At 36.4% G+C, this 21,673-nt stretch overlaps 1 protein-coding gene across 6 annotated transcripts in view; it reads left to right on the top strand.

The window, feature by feature from the left end:
• The window catches only part of LOC134531837 (zinc finger protein 660-like), a 116,983-nt gene that overhangs the window by 38,854 nt on the left and 56,456 nt on the right, over positions 1-21,673 (top strand). For all 6 annotated transcript variants that reach the window (XM_063367812.1, XM_063367813.1, XM_063367816.1 and 3 more), the window contains 3 exons: positions 874-929; positions 4,676-4,725; positions 6,312-6,436. In XM_063367812.1, coding sequence (XP_063223882.1) covers positions 874-929; positions 4,676-4,725; positions 6,312-6,436 — 231 coding nt within the window. The remainder of the gene's footprint in view (positions 1-873; positions 930-4,675; positions 4,726-6,311; positions 6,437-21,673) is intronic.

Here is a 21,673-nt window from a genome sequence, read left to right as displayed (position 1 = left end):
TTTCTTAGCAGAAATAGAATACTGCAAAACTGTGCTAAAAATACTGAAAATTGCTGACAAAGTAATGGGAAAATGAAGAAGAAAATGTAAATGCTCATCAGTTTAGCTCATTTCTGTAATGAAATAAATTTCCACAGCCTATTATGTGTTTATTACTTGCACAATTTAATGGCAGTTGAAAGTTTTGCGCATCTCTAATATAAATAGAATACTTCTATAAATAATTTTATTTCAGATCTTTATTGTTGTCATACCAAATGCACTGTAATTTTTGTGAAAGTCACGCTCAAAATTTGACGTTTTGTGTCTATGAATAATGGAAAATTTGATTCATGAAACTTAATTGGCCTTTTATTTATAGTAGTATTACTGTACCAATGAAAGCTCAGATGCAACAAGCTGATGTTAATACTGTTAGATGAAACTTTGTTGAATGTTTTTGTAACATTAAATATTTTTCACTTTGAAGGCAATACTACTGAGACCTTCAAACAATTGTACAATAAAAAATTATAAAAATTAATAAATAGATGAAAACATTATAATGTTATAAATAAAGTAGGACATATGACATTTTAGATCAATAAAATATGTATGCAAGTTTTATGTTATTTAGTTGGCAATAAAATAAAGAATTTTTTAATTTTCCCATAATATGAGCTGATATATTCAATTTGCAGTTTGCAACAAGAAAGTTATATTTGCATATCCATGCTATTTTTTTCTTTTACTTTTTTGAAGAATAGAGCTAATGCACGTCTAGAGTGAAGGAATTGATATTTAATGTTAAAGAGATTAACTCTTTTAAATTTATGTCAGCAATGTTTTTAAATTCTAGTGTTTTAAAGTATTTTGTTATTTTATTTTGTACAGACTGAACGAGTTCAAGATAAAGTAAGGAGTTATGTTGGAGGCTTGATAGATTCAGTGTGAGTAGTGCTAAGCACGTCATCTTAATCCTCTGTGATAAACTGACTCACTTAAAAACCTACTTTTCTCTGCAGGTAAATTTAGAAGAATATTTTTGGTCACATGATAATTTTCCTTATCTGACAAGTTTGTAAAACAATGGAAGAATATATATATATATATATATATATATATATATATATATATATATATATATATATATATATATATATATTCATTTGTTATGATGATTAGTACTTTTTCAGTTCAAGGCTAGAATTTTTATAATTGAGGCGATTACATTTTACATTTGCTTTTGTTTCTAACACAATTAATATGTTATTTGTTTTGAATAGCAGTGGGTCAAATCCAAATTTTCTTGAATCAATAAATTAAACTATGGTGTTGAAACATTTAACTGTTGAAATATTTATTTTACTAAGTTTCCTGAGTCAATAAACATTGGAAAATTATTTACATAATTACGTACTAAAAGAACAAAATATTTTGGGAAACTGTAATAAGACTTAAAGAATTGTACCTAAGTGTTGAATTTTTGATTTCATTACATTTACTCCAGTATTTTTCTATAAATATTTTTCCACTAGCAGGGCTCATAACATCAAGTCACTAAAATAAACTTTTTTACTGGAAAATTAATGTGGTCACTTGTAGATGATTGCATTTACTTTAGGCCTTGGCATATTTTGTTTGGACATATTTTACTGTGGAGTCCATATGAAGCACACGTGAAGAACTAGAATATGCTCCTGTTGACTGATAACCCAGGCTCTTGTAGGTGTATGGGATATAGTTGCATTATCCTATATTTTTCTTAAAGTTTGTGTTTTTTAATAGTAAAGTGTGCCCATGCCAAGGACTTCATTTAAAGTCTTAATATACTAGTTAACATTTTTGGATGGCTTACTTGTTTCAGACATTTAAATGTGTTATCTTTTTTAGGTGAAATTTGTAGGAATATTGATCTCTTGCCATTATTGTGATTCTGGTTAAATAGTAAATTACTTGTTCAGCAGTGAGTTTCCTCTTCATTCATATTTCCTATAGCTTAAATCTTTGTTGATACGTATCTGCAACTAAAGTGCAGCATCTTCACATTTTTGGAATTTTCTTAAACAATGAGGGGTATAATTTTAGGAATTAATGGCTTCTAAAAACTGATAGTAGTGGCAGACTTCATTCTAAATAGATTAAGAATTTTAGTGGAATGGATGAATGATTTAATTAATCAGTCTAGTCAATGTGAAGGTCATCAGTGTTGAGAAATGTTGGGGAAAACAAGAGTATCCAGAGAAAACCCACCAGTACCTAGTAACGTTTTCCTTTTGTCGAACAACTAGGTTTGATTGTGACCTGAAAACTCAATCACAATGGCCCCAAAAGTGGAGGATTGTGAACAGTGTGACACCAAGATTTGTTAACTCAAACATTCCAGATGGGAGAACTTTTACCAAATCCATTCAGAACAGGCATTGCCTATATATAGGTAAAAAGATAGTCACTAAAAACTAACAAGTTGCAAATAATTCTGCTCAAAAGAAATAATTGGTAATCATTTATTAATCTTTGACGTGACGCCTAATAAATCAATGAACGCCGGCTGCACACACAAAAAAGTGTCCCGTTACGCACATTGTCCCATTTTGCTGTGTCCCGTTACGCTCATTGTACGCTTGCGCCACATCGATCTCTCTTCCACTCGATTGGAACAACCATCGATTTGACTTTTTCAAGGCACATTAAACTTGAAACACTCCCATTCATTTCCTACTTTTCCTATCATCGTCCTATCCTTAACAGAATAACACAGATTGGAGGAAGTTAAATAGCAAATATGTATAAAAGTTATAGTTAAAATAATCTCTTCGTTAAAGTAATAAACATATTTGAATTAATGAGTGCAAATAAAAGTAAATTTATGAATTAAATTGTAGATTTTATTTCACTCCTTCTTTGTATCCATACAAAATAGTGATAATTCAATAAAAATGATTCAATTTTATTCATAAAAGTATGCAATCATTTCATCAATGTTTTGTTATGACGTCACGTTAAACTATCGTCCGTAAACCGACTTTACAGACAACCAATTTTTTTAAATAAACTATTCATGTGGGTTTTTTGTATGGCAAGTCCTCACCAAATTAGTGTCATAATAGTTCATAAATCTCCAAACAGTTCAGAGGGAAAACAAAAAATTACACATTTTACGGTGAATTCTGGCAACTGCACTGACATGCACAATGTGTGCACACTAGCTGAGTGTATCAGGTTCATGATAGGAGTGGATTGCACTGATAAGAGTGCACAGAGAGAGAGATATATCTGCAGCTAGCCTCAGAGTCAGTGCAATAAATATGAGAAAACGAAAACAATATAAGAATTCTAAAAATTGTCTCGAGATTAGGTTCAGATGAATAAAATAGCATATGACTTTCGTTAAAAAAATTTGAAACATCAAAATACTACATCCAAAATATTTATGTGGCTGATGCAATTTTTCGTTATGCAAACAAAATCGAGCTGTTGTGCCTTAAGAGAAAAATAATTAATTTCCACATGTCAGTGAGTGTTCTTCGGGATGGTTTCATATCCATCCCCTTGATGCTGAAAATCAGAATTCCTGCACTTATAAAACCTTAGATTTAAACCTTGCACCCCGGTTTTTCTGCATACCTATTTCTCTAGTTGAGTTAAGTTTGTTGCTGTGAGAGCAAATTGCACAGCAGTCACGTGACACGTGTTCTTTTATAGTTTTGGGCTTGCACTTGGTGCATTCATCGGAAAACGGTATAGAATCAGCAGAATTTGTTATTGCTTTCTTGTTACGTTTTTGTCAGGCTGTATGTAAAAATAGGCAAAATGAAAGAAAGTAGCCACCATATGTTATCAATGGGAATCATGAAACGAGTTGGCAGGTAGTAAGACATTGGCCTCTCATTTCAAGGGACCCGGGTTTACCTTCTCTAAAGATCTCGCTGAAGACAAGACGTTAGGCCCAAGTAAAAATATCAATGACACTTAAAGCATTTCAAATTGCTTCATTTTTTTCCTCAACTGACAAGCATTGGAGTGCAATTATTATAGTGTAACCTTTTAAGTCTGATCCTATTGGGACTGCAGCAATATACTATATAATAGTATACTATAACAAAGTCTGGGTTACCTGAGAAATTGGTGAAAAATAAATACTAGTTTGATACAGATGTTACATCTTATTAACACACTGGCAGTGTCATCATACAGAAACCTGTGTGTGCAGTACATTTTTTTTTAAATTCTAGTATGTAATTGTACTGGATAAATAACTCAGATTAAAATGTATAGTTGAAGTTAAGGAATATCAAACTGTAATAGTTGAAGTTAGGGAATATCAAACCATACTAGACAAAATATTGAAACGTTTTCATTATCAAAACAATGGAATTACCTAAATAGTTTTTTTTTTAAATTGAAATTGTAAGTTTTAAACCATTGGATATTAAATTACTTGTTTGAGTATGAACTTTAAAACAATTGTTTAAGTGATGATGTTTTGCTAGCAAACTGTATGAGAATAAAAATAATTTTGAGGGAAGATTTCTTGATATTGAATATTAAAATCTTGCAAATTCCTAAGTGACTTGATAAAAGACAGTACACGTGCTTACAAGATAAAAGCTGTAAAATTTAATTTATAAAAATTTGTTTTGCTTCTGTTGTTATTTAAAAGCACCCTAAATGTAATTTATTTTTTTCTTTTCAGATTGTCTTATAGAAAAAATAAAGCTGCTGAAAGCAGTACACACACATCAGGTAAGCTGTGTGCTTCATAGTGTAACACTAGATTCTTGAAACTACCAACTGCTCTGACATTAAAGTTGTTACATTGTTGCCCACATTTTGAAGTGGCCATTATATAAATACACGTAACACAATGGTCTTTTCTCATTTCATGACACTTGGTTATCAGAATTATTACTATGATGAAATTTGGTTTCTCAGACGAGTCTAAAAGGGCCAGGTTTTTAGCAATTTGGGACAGCATGAGTTTTCTGCTCTTCCAGCAATCTACCAAGTGATTTTTTTAATTATTTTTATGCTATGTTCTGTGTGATGTGATCCTCGTAGATTAATTAATAGATAAATAATGTTTTATATATCCATTAAAGTCTCATTTATCTGACTTTCACTTATCCGAAATACGGTATTAAAAAACAACAAAAAAATAAAAAATTTCTTTAAATCTCACAGGATTGAACTTTAAAATTTTGTATGCATATAACTTAAGACAACTCTGTAACTGTATGTACATTTTGCAGATAATTTTTTGTTTTGTTGTAAAACATGAGTGTTAGGTCCGTAATGTGTAAAATTATATCATAGTTTGACATAAAATAGACTTTTATATTATCACCATCATCTGATGTTTTTGCTTATCTGATGTAGTGGCTCTTTTGTGACGGATAAGTGATACATCGCTGAATGTATTAAATTACACACACACACACACACACACACACTCAACTCACACTCACTCTGTTTCTCTCTCTGTCTCTTTTGCTTAAACAACTACCTATATTCTAATATTGAAAAATTCAATAGGGAAAATTATTAACTAGTGATGCATATTAATTCCACAGCTACTTAAAAAAAAAAATACATAGTTGATGTTTACACATCATTACATTAAAAATTAAAACCATGTCATAAACTAGCAGAACTGCATGTATAACAATAGCCTCGTGAATTTTTTAACTGTAATTTATGTAATAAGTGGTTCTGATCTTGAAATGGAGTGGCATTAATTGAAGCTGGCAACATTTATGCGAGATGACTTATTTTAGCAAAAAAAATGTATAACTGAGTTAAGGTGAAGGGAGGAAGTACAGAATTTCAGAATTAAGACAAAGGTCAAATGATATTACGAGAAAATATTCATATGTGTTACACTTTCTGTACTGTGCTGTTTTGTAATTTATATGTTATTGTGAAGCACTTTTGTAGTTATTGTTATGTTTGTTCTCATAAGTGATGTGTCGGTTCTACTTTTTTCCCCGGTTCTTGGTTTGGTTCCGGTTCTTAATAATTGATTCTCAGTTCGCCACCATACAATTTTTAGTCACACCAACAACACAGTATGTCCTAATAGTTTTATACCGCAAGTCTACTGTATTTTTCCCAGGAAAGGTTTGGCTGTTAAGTTTTCCATGGTACCTGGATTATATTAACGGTTTTTGGTGCCGGTAAATTTAATGAGAACCGGGACCAACCTATCACTAATTCTCGTAATACAAATTACAGATGTTTCATAATTTTTAGCTATTATCATATTATAGCATATGGACACCAGTATTATTAATCCAGTTTTTACTGATTTTGCTATGTATTCACACTTGCAGGATCAAGCGTGACGGCTGTTATTCCTGCTAATTTTACAAAAAATATTGTAGGCATAGAGGAAAATAAGGGTCCTAAGCTGGTGCCTTCAGAAAAAGAGTTTATGAACTGTTATGAACAAGGAGTGGTAAGAAAAACATTTGTATGTTTGCAGAAGGTCCTGTTTAAGATGGAATCAGACATATAATATTTTTCTCCAAGTTTTTTTATGTTTTTGTAACCTTTTGCTCTGAAACCTTGTTGCAGCATAACTGAAAGAAACTCATAGTCCTGGTACTTGAAGATGCCACATTGGTTTCAACAGTTTGAACAAAATAGTTTATTTAATTATAAAATTTTAATTGCAAACAAAATGTATTATATGTATAATTATTCTCAAATAAGAAGCATTATATATACATTTAGTTTTAGCTCAAAAAGATAATACAATTTATACTTGTTTATTATATTATATTTATTTTTGTTTTGTTTGAATTTGTAAGTTTGACTTACATAGTGTCTGTTGACAGTATTATTGCAGTAGTAGTTTTCTCAAATATTAATTCAATACATAAGGAAAACTCTTTGTAGCTGCTAGTCACTATCAACTTAGCATTTCATGAAATTATAAACTATGCTTTAACGAAGCAAACATTTTTAAAATGAAATGAGTAAAAATTTTTATTGTATAAAAAAGCAGTTGAAACCAGTATAGCATGCATATTTTGGTTGTCCCCCTAACCAACTAACAATATGATAAAAATTTGTATAGTAGTCTTAAGAGGGATTAGGATTCACCATCTTGCAATTTAAAATATTTTGTTACTGCTTGCAATAAAGCTTCCGTGCAATTTTTTGTTTGTCATAGCATAGGACTTAGCTTTGGCTACTGGTTGAAATCAACACTTGCGAACTGGTGTGATTAATACGATAGTGAAATAGTAAGTTATTTCCTTGAGGCACTTACAGACTAGAGCCTGTTAGTAAAAATGTGGTTGTCACAAGGTATAAAAGATCTTAGAGATATGATTTATGCCTTAACATGGCAAAAATTGGGATAAATATTTCAAAATTAAAATTATAACAAAAAGATAAAAAAAAAGCAATGATTTGGGAAAAAGGGGGGGGGGGGGGGAAGGATGTTTTCTCTTAACAATAAAGCAAAGTCTATTGTATTTAGTTAACTTTTTATTCATTTATAACAGAGAACTTAATGTGTGCTGATGCATGATCATTAACAACCTCACTAACATTATATTAAGATTGTGTACAGTTGAAGGGCAATTTTCATGTTCAGTTATTATTAAACACAAGTTTACTTTGCTACTTTGTCACACAAGTTTGAAAAATAAAAATAAAAAAATCTTTGTCTTGTTCAAAACAAAAGTGCAGGAAGAAATTCAGGGAAACCATTTTTCATTAAATTTATAGAAATCCAATGAAACGAAACACATGTACTGCATATTTTTTGTGGGAAATTACAGATTGTACTGTTAACACACTTAGATTGTATACTAAGCAGAGTGTTGTCTGTGGTGCATATACAAGAAAGTGTAAGGTGAAAACCTACTGTAACATTAGAATATGGTTGGGTGCCGCTACTAAGATACCCACCTTAGCATATAGATACATACAGTAAAACCTCGCTCGTACGGCCCCTAGTTCGTACGTACACCTCGGTTGTACGTACAGATTTTCAGAAACCGTGAAAAATGAGGCAAAAAAAAAATGAAAAGTGTAAGAAATATATTAAAGTTTATTAAAATACAGTTGCAACCTGCAGCGTGTATAACAAATAAAGGCTACATACACATTGTGTCACAGTAAAAAATGAAAGAAAAAAAAAAGGCCGCAAATTGATGGAAATTTATCGTCAATAGCGCGCCGTACGCGAAGAAAGGTCATTGTACTCGATCAGCTGCTGTTATGGCGCGGCGTAGCCGCCGGCTGGCTCTCTTTATTCGTTGAACTGCGCAGTATAACTCACTCTACGCTCTGCCCAGACTCATGCCCTTCCATCAGCAGCCAGCCAATAGACGCGAGCTTAGCGGAAAAAAATAAAAGCTCCACCGCCTGTGTTCCAGTTTTGTCCAGTTCTAATACTAGTTTATTGGTATACGCACCAGTTTTCTCACTGCCGTGACATGTTCAAGTTTACGTTCATATTGATGTCTTGATACCAATGATTAATTATTTACAATCCCCAGAAAGAAATGGTTAGTTAAAAAATATGCATCAACTGTGTAATACTTCTTAAATTATAAAATACGTATACAACAGTTACAAGACTCCGCTCATTTTATTTTGTGAAGATTATGTCTCATACGTACCAGAATTACGGCATGGCCTTAAAGTGCGACGTAATATTCTGCTGTATAGCGTGTGATACTCATTGCTATGCTTCTTTTACACGCCTAGGCTTAAATTAATACATGTTTAGAAATAAATGAAACTTTTCTATTTTATATATTTATTTATATATATATACGTATGTATATATATATATAAATTTAAAATGCTCATTGTCGACAATAAACGTTACATTTTTCACGATGTTTTTAGGCTTACTAGCTAATCTTATCTACATTTATAAAGAACCCATGGTATTTTTTTTATTCAAGCAAATATATTAAGTGTTAATTACTATTATTTTATAGATATAAAATATCAAAAATGTAAAAACGGGGTGTACAACTCTACCTTCGTAAGCTGTATATTTGGCCTAGACATATTGTTAAGTCTTTTTTTATTTTTATGTTTGATTAGCTCAAGTGTTGCTTCTGCATGAATAGGATATCATTTCGATCGAAAATACATCAGCATAATAAACATACATGTAAAAAACCTTACTTGTTTGCCAAAGGCACATGTACATGACCTTATAGGCACGGCAACGGCAATTCATTTCCCGCGGCAGCAGAGGGAAAAAGGATGGGGGAGGGGAGTAGCCACAAATGGACGTGATTTGGCCTCACTGGTTCGTACGTACAACTCGGTCGTACGGACAAATTTTGGAGAACCGTGAGTGTATGTAGAATCGAGGTTTTACTGTATGTGTATTTCTGTATATTTAAATTAGCCTAACAGAAACACCACAGAGTTCATATTTGTTATTGGGAAGTATAGCAAAATTAATTTGAAATATTGTAGTAGCTGTGTCAAGTAAAAGACAAAACCAATGGTTTAAATATTGAAATTTAAACTTATTTTACTAATGGATAAATATTTACTTTCATGTAAATGAACATACAGTAAGTCCTCGGTTTACGTCGGGGTTACGTTCCTGAAAACCGCGACGTAAATAGAAACGACGCAAAATGAGCCATGTTTCATGCCACCGGCCGACCACGGCCCAAGGTCGGCCGGAAGCGCTGGCATGCAGACGTGACAATGGGCAATTTTATCAGCAAATGACAACCGACAGCGTGGGAAACAGGGGCGTAGCCAGGGGGGGGGGTTTAGGGGTTCAAACCCCCCCCTTAGCACCAAATATTTAATTAATTTCTTATTAATCACTCAAACAAATTTCATATTAAATTTAATAAAAATTTTACCATTACAATATTTAAATTTAAGTACCGAAAACCGCTAAAATAGCACTATTTTACACCTTAAAATCCAAATTTTCCCGGGGGAGGACCCCCGGACCCCCCGCTTTAATACGGGCCGGGGGGGGGGGGGTGTTGCATGCTTCTTAACACCCCCCATACACAAATCCTGGCTACGCCACTGGTGGGAAACAAGTCCAACTAGTACTTCTCAGCTTTATAGAATGGTTATTTAACCAGCTGCTTTATTACCTTTATTGATTTAAATATAAAAACAGATATATAGTCGTTTGGAAGACATCTTATGAAGAAAAAATCATAAATTACAGTGAGCTGATACTGTAGGCCTACTAAAAACGCATTTAATCACGATAAAGTTAACAACGGCACGTTTAAAACTCCGGCCAACTCAATGATATCATAGCGACTGAAGTGTAGAGCTGTAGCAAACCGTATATATTCGTTACTGAGTAACGGGTGCGGCATCTAGTAACGAGTAACGAAACGTTACACACGAATGCATTTCGTTACTCGCATTTTTCGTATGTTTTACGCATGCGCGCGCTTATTCGTTACAAAGAACGATGTTTGTTTATTAAGAAAAGTATAATTTGGAAATTCGTCGTCCAAGTTTTTTACTGTTTATTAAAGGTATTGTGTGTGTAGACGAAGTTTGAGATTGGAACAGAAACAACGTAAGAAATTATTTTTTACAAATTATAAATATGTATGTTTTTGTTTTTTACTATCGCGTATTTTCACGTTTTTTGTTCTTATCTTATTATTATTACTTATTAACCTGCAATTGGGCTTTCACCCGGTGGCAAGAACTCCCACTCACTCCCCTCTCCCCCCCCCCCCCTCCATCAGCTTTCTCCTCAGCTCCCTCCCATCCCTGACCTCCACCATTTCCTCCCCCAGCCCATTCCACTCCCTCCCCGTCCTCACCAGGAAGGTGTTCCGCCCTCTCTCTGTCTTAAAAGAGATATTATAATAAAGCTGCTCTAATGAGATTTTATTGTTTCTTGGTTAACAAAAGCTGTTAATTATCAAATACAGTAAACTCTCGCCAGTCCGTGGCCCGAGAATCCGAAGTTCTCAGAAATCCGGGGTATTTCCGAAGTGACATGATCGTTACTGTTTAGATGTATGTATCACTATTCTCAGTGGATGATAAGAGCGACGCTCACTGATATTTATAGCGCGGTAAAAGGCTCTGAACTGGCGCGCAGTCATCTCGTTCCCGTCAGATAACTGTGAAATTTGAGCGGTGACCGAAACATTATATGGCGGGAAAATAAAGATAAAGGTGTAATGCCTTTTCCTCTGGTGCTTTCAAGAAATTTTTTAACGGTTTTTTACACCTAAAACTTCAAAACCATGCCTTTTAGCCATTTTAACTCCTCTTAATCCGATATAAAAAAAACAGTTGGGCATTAGCAAATTCTTAAATGCTTTTCGTAAACAGACTCCAGTCGGATATTTAGAGTAGGTTGGAAATCGCGTAGGTTTTCCTGAAGCTCTGGGCACCGTGTGTCAGTGTGTGAAACATGTTGCCAGTGACAAGTTTCCTAGCTGTGCGCGGCACACGACTGTAGTTGTCATGCGTCACACGCCGGGAATGCTGGCCGGAGGGAAGGTGAGTATAGTTCATTTGCGGTAAAAATAAATACTCTAACCGCCCTGCTAAATTTTTCCATTAAAGAAATTTTGAAGTTTCAGAGATTTTCCAGCAGAAATAATGTTCTGTAACTAACAAACAAATTGTATCAAAAAATTAACGGTAAATGGCTGCCGTGGGGGGCCTTAAAAAAATGTTCATTTTACCGGGAATGGACTATACAACCTGGCTTTCGTCGCATGCAGTGTGGAGTAGGGGAGGAAGGATGTTGACAGTTTCACACGCAGAAAATGGCTAGAGGGTTGGAGAGAGGGAGAGAGATGGTTTGTTGTCTGGGAGGGAGAGGTAAGCCGTATGACGTCATGCATCCGCTGCCTTTGCAGCCGCCAGCCTGTCTAGACGAGATTCTCGCACTCCCACTTACGTCGCACAAGCTACTGCTGCCGTGTTTTTAAACGGACTGTCCAATTTTTTTTCTCTTCTTATACGAACATTAGTAAGTGCACTATAAACCAACACAAAATATATGCTGCATGTTAAATAATAGCTTTGTATAAGCTTTTATTGTGAGTTTTACCATTTTTTCCCCGATTATTTTTGTTTTGTGCCAAAATTTCAGATTTTTTGATGGTTCTAGTGTACAATTAACAAATGATTTTTTTTTATTTCTCCCGTTTCTCTTTAGTTTAACTGGACTGGCCGTGTGTCTGTGAGGGAGTGGCCTTGAGTCTCTTGCCAGCTACGTATCGCTTCTCTCAACCGCCCCTCCTAAATTCACTTCCCCTTATCAAGGGGCTTCCCGTTTCAGCGCACGCCACATTGCTACGCCTAGCTCTTTCACATCAAAGTGCGACTTCGGGTGCCATTAATTTAATTTAAGATGACTTTAAATTACTTTTTACACAATTTACTACCAACTTGAACAAATGGGTGTGTTAAATTTAATCAGGCCAGGCTGTAAATTTTCAGGAAAAAAAATTTCTCGGGTGCTTCATTTACTATGAATGGACTATACTGGTATTGCTTACGTACCATTCTGTTAACTTCTCAAGTGTCTTGTTTATTATGACGTCCTGTGGTAGTATTACATGTTCATTGACTACCATCTTATCTTTTAGAATTTTTTTTTGTATTTTAATGAAAATTTTTCAAAAATCCGAAGTTTTCAAAAATCCGAAGGTCATAAATCCCCGACACCCACGGATTTGCGAGAGTTTACTGTACTTTTAATTGTTTATATTCGATTTATTATTATTTACGCGACGTCATACTGTACGCGTACGAAATACGACTCGATTCGTTGCTGTTACATAACATAGCATGTTATGCGGTATCAGAAGTAACGAGTAACGATACGAAAGTAACGAGTACTAATTGTTATAGTAACGAATACATACGGGTACACTTTTTTTAGTTACTTTTACACCTCTACTGAAGTGCCAAGGAGTTGGACGAAAAGGGGTAGGAGAAAATGCTGTGTCGTTGCGGGATACGTGCGAGATACGTGGGTGGCCGAGCGGGCGGGCTGGTAGTATTGCATCACCGCGCGGAGAGCAGCGGAGAGCAGGAAGCGTCCCTCATGATGTATGATAAGATAAGGCGGTGAACGTGTAGCTTACGCTACGTAGCATAAATTAACTACCGAAGGAAACAAAGAATTATAAACGAATTATATACGGTGTTTTGGTTAAAATAAAGATTTACGGTCATTGTAAACGACGTTATTGTGAATCGGCGACAACTTAAATTGAAACATGAGTACTCAAACTTTAGCGACGTTAATCCGAAACGACGTAAATCGGTACGACGTAAATAGAGGACTTACTGTATATAATGTCACAATTTTATGTGGGGTCTACTATCTTTACACATAAACTTACAATTTTTTTGATATGCAAAATAGCAAATATTCATTAGAAAACATCCAAAATACTTAAACAATATAATTGAATAATATTTTATGTGTGTGAAAAATACGTCAAATAAGTGTCTTAAACAAGCGTTTCAATGTTATTCAAATATATTGCTTTGTCTCACTTGGTTTTAAAAAGGAATCATTAATATTATAAATGTCCGGTAGCAAATTCAATCTTTAAGCTTAATGTTGTGTATGTAGGGTAATTGTGGACTGGTGACAAATGTGGTGTGTTGGCACTACTGTTTAGGAGGCGGAGTTGGTGTGCTTGTTGTGTGGAGGACCAGGGGGGTGACAGTAGATAGGACAAACTGAATCCTTAAAAATGAGATCATACCATGTTTCACCAACATCGGAAAAAAAAGTTACAAGTTTTGATCTCTTTAGTTTATTACATATCCAGTTATTATAATTATATACGGCCATCTTTGTATTGTCTCGTGGTAATAATGGGATTTGAAAGTAAAAGTATATATTTTTTAAATGTCACTGAAAACTAGATGCTGCGTGGCATATTGCCGAAACCGAAAATTAGAGCACGTTGGCCTGTCATTCTCCATATTACCTGCTAGGGCTGCTACTGTAGTTTTTGGAGTTGAAAATTAAAAAAAAATTAAAAATGGAATGGAAAATAAATATAATAAACAGAAATAAAATTAATTACTAAACGATCATCAGTTTCAATCTGGCTGTATATAATTAATTTGGACTTTACTAGTGCAGAAAAATATTATATAAGTAAATACACTTGTTAAACCTATTTCAAGTTAGATTGGTGGTCTTGTGGGTAAAGGCGTCATATCTTGAAACTGGCGATTGAGAGTTCGAATCTACCTAGGTTCAAAACTTTTTTTTCTTTTGCGGAAATAGTTTAACGTCCTATTATAAGGACTAACATAAAGCAATTTTACAATATCAGTAGCCTTTATCGAAAAAATATAAAATATGACGACTACAGAGGTGCCAACGGTGCCTACTATAACACGCTAAACCTTTCTCAGGTTGTATCTGGCTGTAATTTTTTAGTTGTCAAGTTGCAAAGAAATGGTATGATCGCAAGGGTTTTGTTTACAAATTTAAGCAAACGATCATTACTATGGGAGTGGCGCCTCTCCCTTTACTTACTCTATGTGGAGGACAGTTGAGTGATGGCGCATGATGGCGTTCGTTATGTATCGTGTTGTGTTGTAAACTGGCAAATAAATACCTACAATAAGGAATAAAATGTGTATCAGTAAACTCAACATCTGGCGACGAGGATGGGATTGAAGTGCCCCAGTGCTTAATGCATGCGTCGGTTCGCCCTAGTATTTAATTAACGAGTCGTTATATCGGCATCTCCGCAATGGCTTCTTTGTTAGGCAACATAGAAGAATTTGATGTGGCAAATCCGCAAGGTTGGGATGCCTATGCAGAGCGTCTTGAGTTTTACATGCAAGCAAACGAGGTTATAGGCGAAGAGAAGAAACGTGCAGTGCTTCTTAGTGTGTGCGGTCCGAAACGTATGCGGTAGTAAGATCGCTTAATTCTCCAGCTTCTGTGGCCTCCACATCATATGCGGATATTATGAAAATTTTGAAAAATCATTTCTCCCCTAGGCCGTCGGAGATTTACCAACGGTTCAAATTTCATCGTCGCGATCAAAAGGACGATGAAAGTGTAGCAGAGTACATTGCAGAATTGCGTAGGCTAGCAGAACACTGCAACTTCGGCGCTAATTTGGACCTAACTCTCAGAGATCGATTTGTGTGCGGGATGAAGGACGAGACAGTGCAACGTCGGCTATTAGCAGAAACGGCATTGACATTCGCACAGGCACAGGAGAAAGCCCTTGTTGCGGAGGTAGCAAACCAAAATACCAGAGACATCCGGGGGGCTGTGTCCAAGCCGGTGTACACTGACTACGTAGGGCAAGAAGCACCACAGGGTAATGGGGTGCAACAAGCAGCGGGGGTCGACAGGGTGAGCAAGGTTAAGCAACCTCCCAGATACAATCAAGGGGTAAGATGTACTGGATGTGGTGGACAACATTTACGAGCTGCTTGTCGGTTCAGGAACGTGGAATGCTATTTTTGCAAACGGCCTGGCCATCTGGAAAAGGTATGTAGACAGAAGGTACGTGAGATGAACTCTAAGGGTAATGTTCACACAGTGGAGGAAGTCCCGGAGGTGCAGTTGGGCACAGTGACAGGTAGTACTAAACCAGATATTTACAACTTATGGAAGATAACAGCAGCAGGATGTGAGGAATTGTGCACAACTGTATTAATAGATGGTCAGGCTGTTGAAATGGAATTAGACACAGGGGCTGCGGTGTCAATTATAGATGAATTGACTTTCCAGGCAATTTATGCAAACAGAAAACCTGCACTGTCTAGAACCACTTGTGTGCTGTATGACTATAGCAAAAATTCTATTGAGACATTAGGCTCGTGCAGGGTTCAGGTGACATATGGTGGGCGGAGATGCATGCTTCCATTGATAGTTTCCAAGGGGCGTCATCGCTCTCTGTTGGGCCGAAACTGGATGCAATCGTTAGGGATTGAAGTGAAGGGGGTGTTAAAAGTAACGGGGGTGCTATCAGAGTTAGTCTCAGAATTTCCCGAGGTATTTAGTGAAGAATTGGGCGAATTTAAGGGACAACCTATAAGATTCCAACTAGACTCTAGTGTGGCTCCGGTGAGGTTAAAACCTCGTGCAGTACCATACGCCCTGCTACCGAAAATTGAAAAAGAACTGGAAAGATTAGTAACACAAGGGGTATATACGCCGGTCACGTACTCAGACTGGGCCACACCCATTGTCCAGTCTTGAAGCCAAATGGTGATGTGCGAATATGCGCTGATTATAAAAGCACATTGAATAAGGCATTGAAGGAGGATCTATATCCTGTTCCACCAATCAGCCAACTGCTTGCAAAACTATGTGGAGGCAAAGTATTTGCAAAAATTGATTTGGCACAAGCATTCCAACAGTTACGAGTGGATGAGAGTGCGGCAGCAGCGCAAACTATCATCACACATAAGGGGGCATTCAAAGTAAATCGTCTGCAATTTGGGGTGCGAGTAGCACCAGGGAAGTTTCAACGATTCATGGAAGACCTACTGGCGGGGCTAGAGAACGTCGTGCCGTACTTTGATGATGTACTAGTGAAGGGCACATCCATGGAAGAGTTGCTCATCAATGTGCGACAGGTACTACAGCGTTTCAGAGATGCTGGTATACATGTCAAGGCAGAGAAATGTGTGCTGGGGGCTTCAGAAGTTACATTTCTAGGCTATGTGGTGGATCAACATGGGTTACGGCCCACCCCCGACAAGGTGCAGTCCATTCACGATGCACCAACACCAGCAAACAGAGATGAATTACAGGCATATCTAGGTCTTCTTAATTTTTACCATGCATTTCTGTTGGATAAGGCTAGTGTAGCAGAACCTTTACATCAGCTTTTGAAGAAAGACGCTCGCTGGGAATGGACCACGGTGCAGGATGCAGCTTTTGCGGCTACAAAGGCTCTGTTAACCTCAAACTCTTTACTAGCTCACTACGACCCACAAAAGCCACTTATATTAACGTGTGATGCATCTCAGTATGGAATTGGAGCTGTTCTTAGCCAACCGAATAATCAGGGGGAAGAAGTGCCAATTTGCTATTATTCACGAACCATGACGTCAACAGAGCAGAAGTATGCCCAAATTGACAAGGAGGCTTTAAGCATTATAGCGGGGGTCAAGAAGTTCCATAATTATGTTTATGGTCGGCAGTTTGAAATACGCACGGATCACAAACCATTATTAGGACTGTTCACGACCGATAAAGTCACACCAAACATAATCTCGCCCCGAATGCTTCGCTGGAGTGTAATACTAAGTGGGTACGATTTTGTGTTGGTGTACAAGCCAGGATCTAGTATTGCGAATGCGGATGGCCTCAGTCGGCTACCAAGAGCAACCCCAGAGATGGAGGTACCAGCACCCATGGAAGTGCTGCTTCTGGAAGTGTTAGACACTCCCCCCCTCAGGGCACATCACATTGCAGGTATGACTAGGAAAGATCCCATTCTATCTAGAGTTTGTTCGTGGGTGGGAACTCGTTGGCCAAGTGACAAGTTAGGGGAAGAATTCCAGCCATATGTGAGGCGGCAGCATGAGCTATCACTGCACCGTGGATGTTTGCTTTGGGGATCGAGGGTAGTCATCCCAAGTGAGGGCCGAAATCCCCTTCTGCGAACTTTACATGCTTGTCACCAGGGAGTAGTAAGAACAAAGGCATTGGCTCGCAGTTATGTGTGGTGGCCAGGACTGGACAAGGAAATCGAAGAAATGGTACAGCAATGCGAGGTTTGTCAGTCCACGCGCCATGCGCCACCAAGGGCCCCAAACCACCCCTGGGAATGGACCAGGCAACCATGGTCACGCCTACATGTAGATTTTGCTGGCCCTGTTCAGGGGCAGGTGTTTCTGGTCGTCGTCGGACTCGTATTCTAAATGGCTAGAGGTGCTTCCAGTGCCATCCACAGATGCTAGAAGCGTTATCACAGCAATGAGGTCTTTGATGGCTACCCATGGAATTCCAGACACGATTGTGAGTGACAATGGAACAGCATTCAGTTCGGCTGCATTCACTACCTTTGCAGATAACAATGGGATCAGGCTTATTAAAGTTGCCCCGTACCATCCATCATCCAACGGACAAGCAGAAAGGATGGTACAGTCGGCAAAAGAGATGTTGAAGCGGATGAGCGGCAGTGACCTTTCACAGCGTTTAGCTCGGATGCTGATAACACAACATGTAACACCTACAGCAGTTACAGGGACAAGTCCAGCGGAACTGCTGATGGGGCGTCGGCTAAGAACATGCTTGGATAAAGTGCACCCAGATCTGGCAGAGGACATGAAGCAAAGACAAGAAGACAGCATGACTACATCTCCACCAAGGAAGTTCAGGCCACAGGACCTGGTGTACGTCAGAAACATGGGGCGTGGGCAGAAATGGTTGCCTGCTAGAATCATTGAAGTAACCGGTCCATTATCATACAAGGTAATCACCAATGATGGGGTGTTGATGAGGCGGCACATTGACCAGTTACGGTCCAGACATGCCCACCCTCCGGAAGAAGCCATAGAAATGACCCCATATGCAGGCAGTGAAGTAAGGTCACCAATGGCAGTAGAGGAAGAAAAGGACCAGGCCGTACAAGGCCAGGGAGCGGAGGAGAGAGCAAGTCAGGACCTACCACCACCGTCTCCAGGTGAAGAAGCAGACTTCAAAGGGTTTTCGCAAAGAGTACCCATGGCTGCAGAACAACAAAGCACCTTCCAGTCTCCACTAGCTGCAAGGGAAACAAGCGAAGCTCGTACACCAAAACGGACCAGACCGGCCAGAGAATCTGTTAAGCCAGGCTGGATGAAGGACTGTGTCATGTAAAAGGGGAGGGGTGTTGTGTATGTAGGGTAATTGTGGACTGGTGACAAATGTGGTGTGTTGGCACCACTGTTTAGGAGGCGGAGTTGGTGTGCTTGTTGTGTGGAGGACAGTTGAGTGATGGCGCATGATGGCGTTCGTTATGTATTGTGTTGTGTTGTAAACTGGCAAATAAATACCTACAATAAGGAATAAAATGTGTATCAGTAAACTCAACACTTAAGATTTAAAAAAAATCCAAGACAACTGAGTTACAAATGGTTTGATTGAATGATGACTTTAATTTAAAGCACAAATAGTGTCCTTAATGACAACATAGGCCTATTTCTTTACTCTATGTCTTTACTTTCAATACAAAATAAACTATACCTTTTTCAATTTTAACACACAAAAACGTTAATTATTCAATTATTTTTTAATTATATTCTTGACATTACAAAATGTATGTTGTAAAAACGTTTTATCATACAAAGCATTATTTACCTATGTACCATTATGCACCTATGTGCTTATTCCATAATTAATAGCAATATTTGAAATATATGAATAGTTTGACTTACTTCAAATATAATGATGTATCATAACTTGGATGACAAAATCAAATTCCCATTAATATTCAGGATTTACGAATCTTGCTGAACTATCCATTTTACTCATAATAGTCATAATACTTTGTTTGAAATATTTGTTAAAATTCTCGAAAAATGTTCTCATTGGCTCTCAGCTCAAGTCAATGACAGCAATAGAATACTCTTAATGTAAATACTCAGGGATAAAATACATACAAGCCTTTATTTCAGAGTTAACACATCTAGTAAAGTTCTACCTATGATATAAGAAACATTCATAATTTCGTGGCATAACTAATGTCTTTGGAAGGATCCAAAGAATACAATTCATTAGCTGCTTGTCTCTCATTTTTGTATCACAATGCTTTGCAACATGTATCAATATTATTTAAACAGTTATTTATTATAAATAAAATAAACCATTTAATGTCTGTAATGCTGTAGCAGTACATAATGGTTACTATATTGAGCATTTTGCATAGCACATAGGGATTGGAGAGTATTTGAAAAATATTTGTTGTTCGTGAATACTTTTATATTCAATTCAACATTTCAAATCAAATTTTTTTAAGCCTATTTGTTACTAATAGATACAGCATGTGAAACTCATTTGCAAAAAAAAAGTAATAGGATGTTTGAAGCTAAGAAGTTTTAATGAAAAATGTGGAATTTTTTTTATGAAACAATAACCGCATATGTAACCAATAATCTGTGGTTATAATTAAAACTGATTATAGTATTCTTTTTTGGTTTATCAATTAAATTGACAAAACAATTCTCAAACTTAAAATATTACGGGAGACCTAAGATGCACATAAAGTTCTGCTATTCCCGATTACACCCGAACAATTCACCTTCGGCCAACTTCAGGATTTGTTTTATTTTTGCGCAGGAAAACTGAATTCAAATATTAAAAGTGGTCGGTTACGTTAGCTACATTAAAACACTTTAAAACACTATGGACGATTAGTTAGGTTAGTATAGCTACATTAAAATAAACAGTGAAATATAAATATATATAAATAAACCTGAGGTTGGCCGAAAGTTAATTGTTCGGGTGTAATCGGGAATGGGTGAACTTTATGTGCATCTTAGGCTTCCCAAATATTACAGGTTTAAGAAAATGCATTGCCAGATACACCTATCCCTCACTTAGCATTTTACGTTGTATGTTTTGCCCGGCTAAGCACACAGAGAAACGTAACAAAACAAAACAAACAATGTTCCTGAGGAATTTTTCATTACGATGGTTCTGCATTATTTGGAAATAAAAGAGTTTATTAAATTATCTTTGTTTATTTCTTTTAAAAAAAAATGTTTTTTCTCATTGTTACATGGCCTCAGTACACAATTTTACAAATGAATTTAGTTAGAAAAACTTCGTTACTTGTACAGTTTTTGTCTTTTCTTATACAAATTTTAACGATGTCTAAATACATACCACAGCACCATACATCTTGCCGTTGATGGTCGAGGAGTCTTGTCACTCGCCAAAGAAAAAAAAAACTTAGTAATGTCCCTTGGTTAATTAATTACATAACTCAAGGTACCGTCGATCGCGGACCGTAATCTCACGAAGTCGGGCCGATGCCGACGCCTAGGGCCTATATTAATAATTCTTAAAGGATCTGAACAATCCTTATCTAAATATTAAATAATTATTATCTTTCATATCAAAGTTACTCTTAATCAATATTCTTATGACCCAAAAAAAAATATACGTAGTATATAACAAATCCTCATTGTGCAATGCTACAAGCATGACTAATTCGTTCCTAAAAATGCTCGTTTTATTTGAAATTGCGTATTCTGAAGCATTAGTTTCCATAAATATAAACGCTAATTTATTTAATTTGGTCCAAAATTGTGTAGGAAAACATACTTTACGTAATATAAATGTGTTGATGACACTCAACTATAAATATGTCACACCATTTATCTTTATATGCCTCCCATCGCACTTTGTATGACAAATACAACACTGCGTAATGGGCGATACGTGGTTATGAACTTTATGTCAGTCGCCTGGCTGATTTGCCCGTCCGGGCGTGACCTTCAACTCATGTAGAGTACCTTTCCAAACCATCCCTTACTGACAGTGAAACCAATATTACTGTCTGGATAATTACATTTTAATTTTTCAAAAATTAAAATGTTTACTTTATCGCATAATCTTCACACAATTTATAATAAGATCAAGTTTCAAATGTAGGGGTGTGATTTTTATGCGTAAAAAATTGTTGTTAGGTAAAGTTATTCATTAAACCATAACCCATTCATGGAAAGTACAGTTTATTTAAAAAGTAGA

The sequence above is a fragment of the Bacillus rossius genome, chromosome 5 (assembly GCF_032445375.1).
Source record: "Bacillus rossius redtenbacheri isolate Brsri chromosome 5, Brsri_v3, whole genome shotgun sequence".
NCBI lineage: Eukaryota > Metazoa > Arthropoda > Insecta > Phasmatodea > Bacillidae > Bacillus > Bacillus rossius.
Note: the sequence above shows the minus strand (reverse complement) of the source record. Positions and strands in the feature narration are given on the sequence as shown.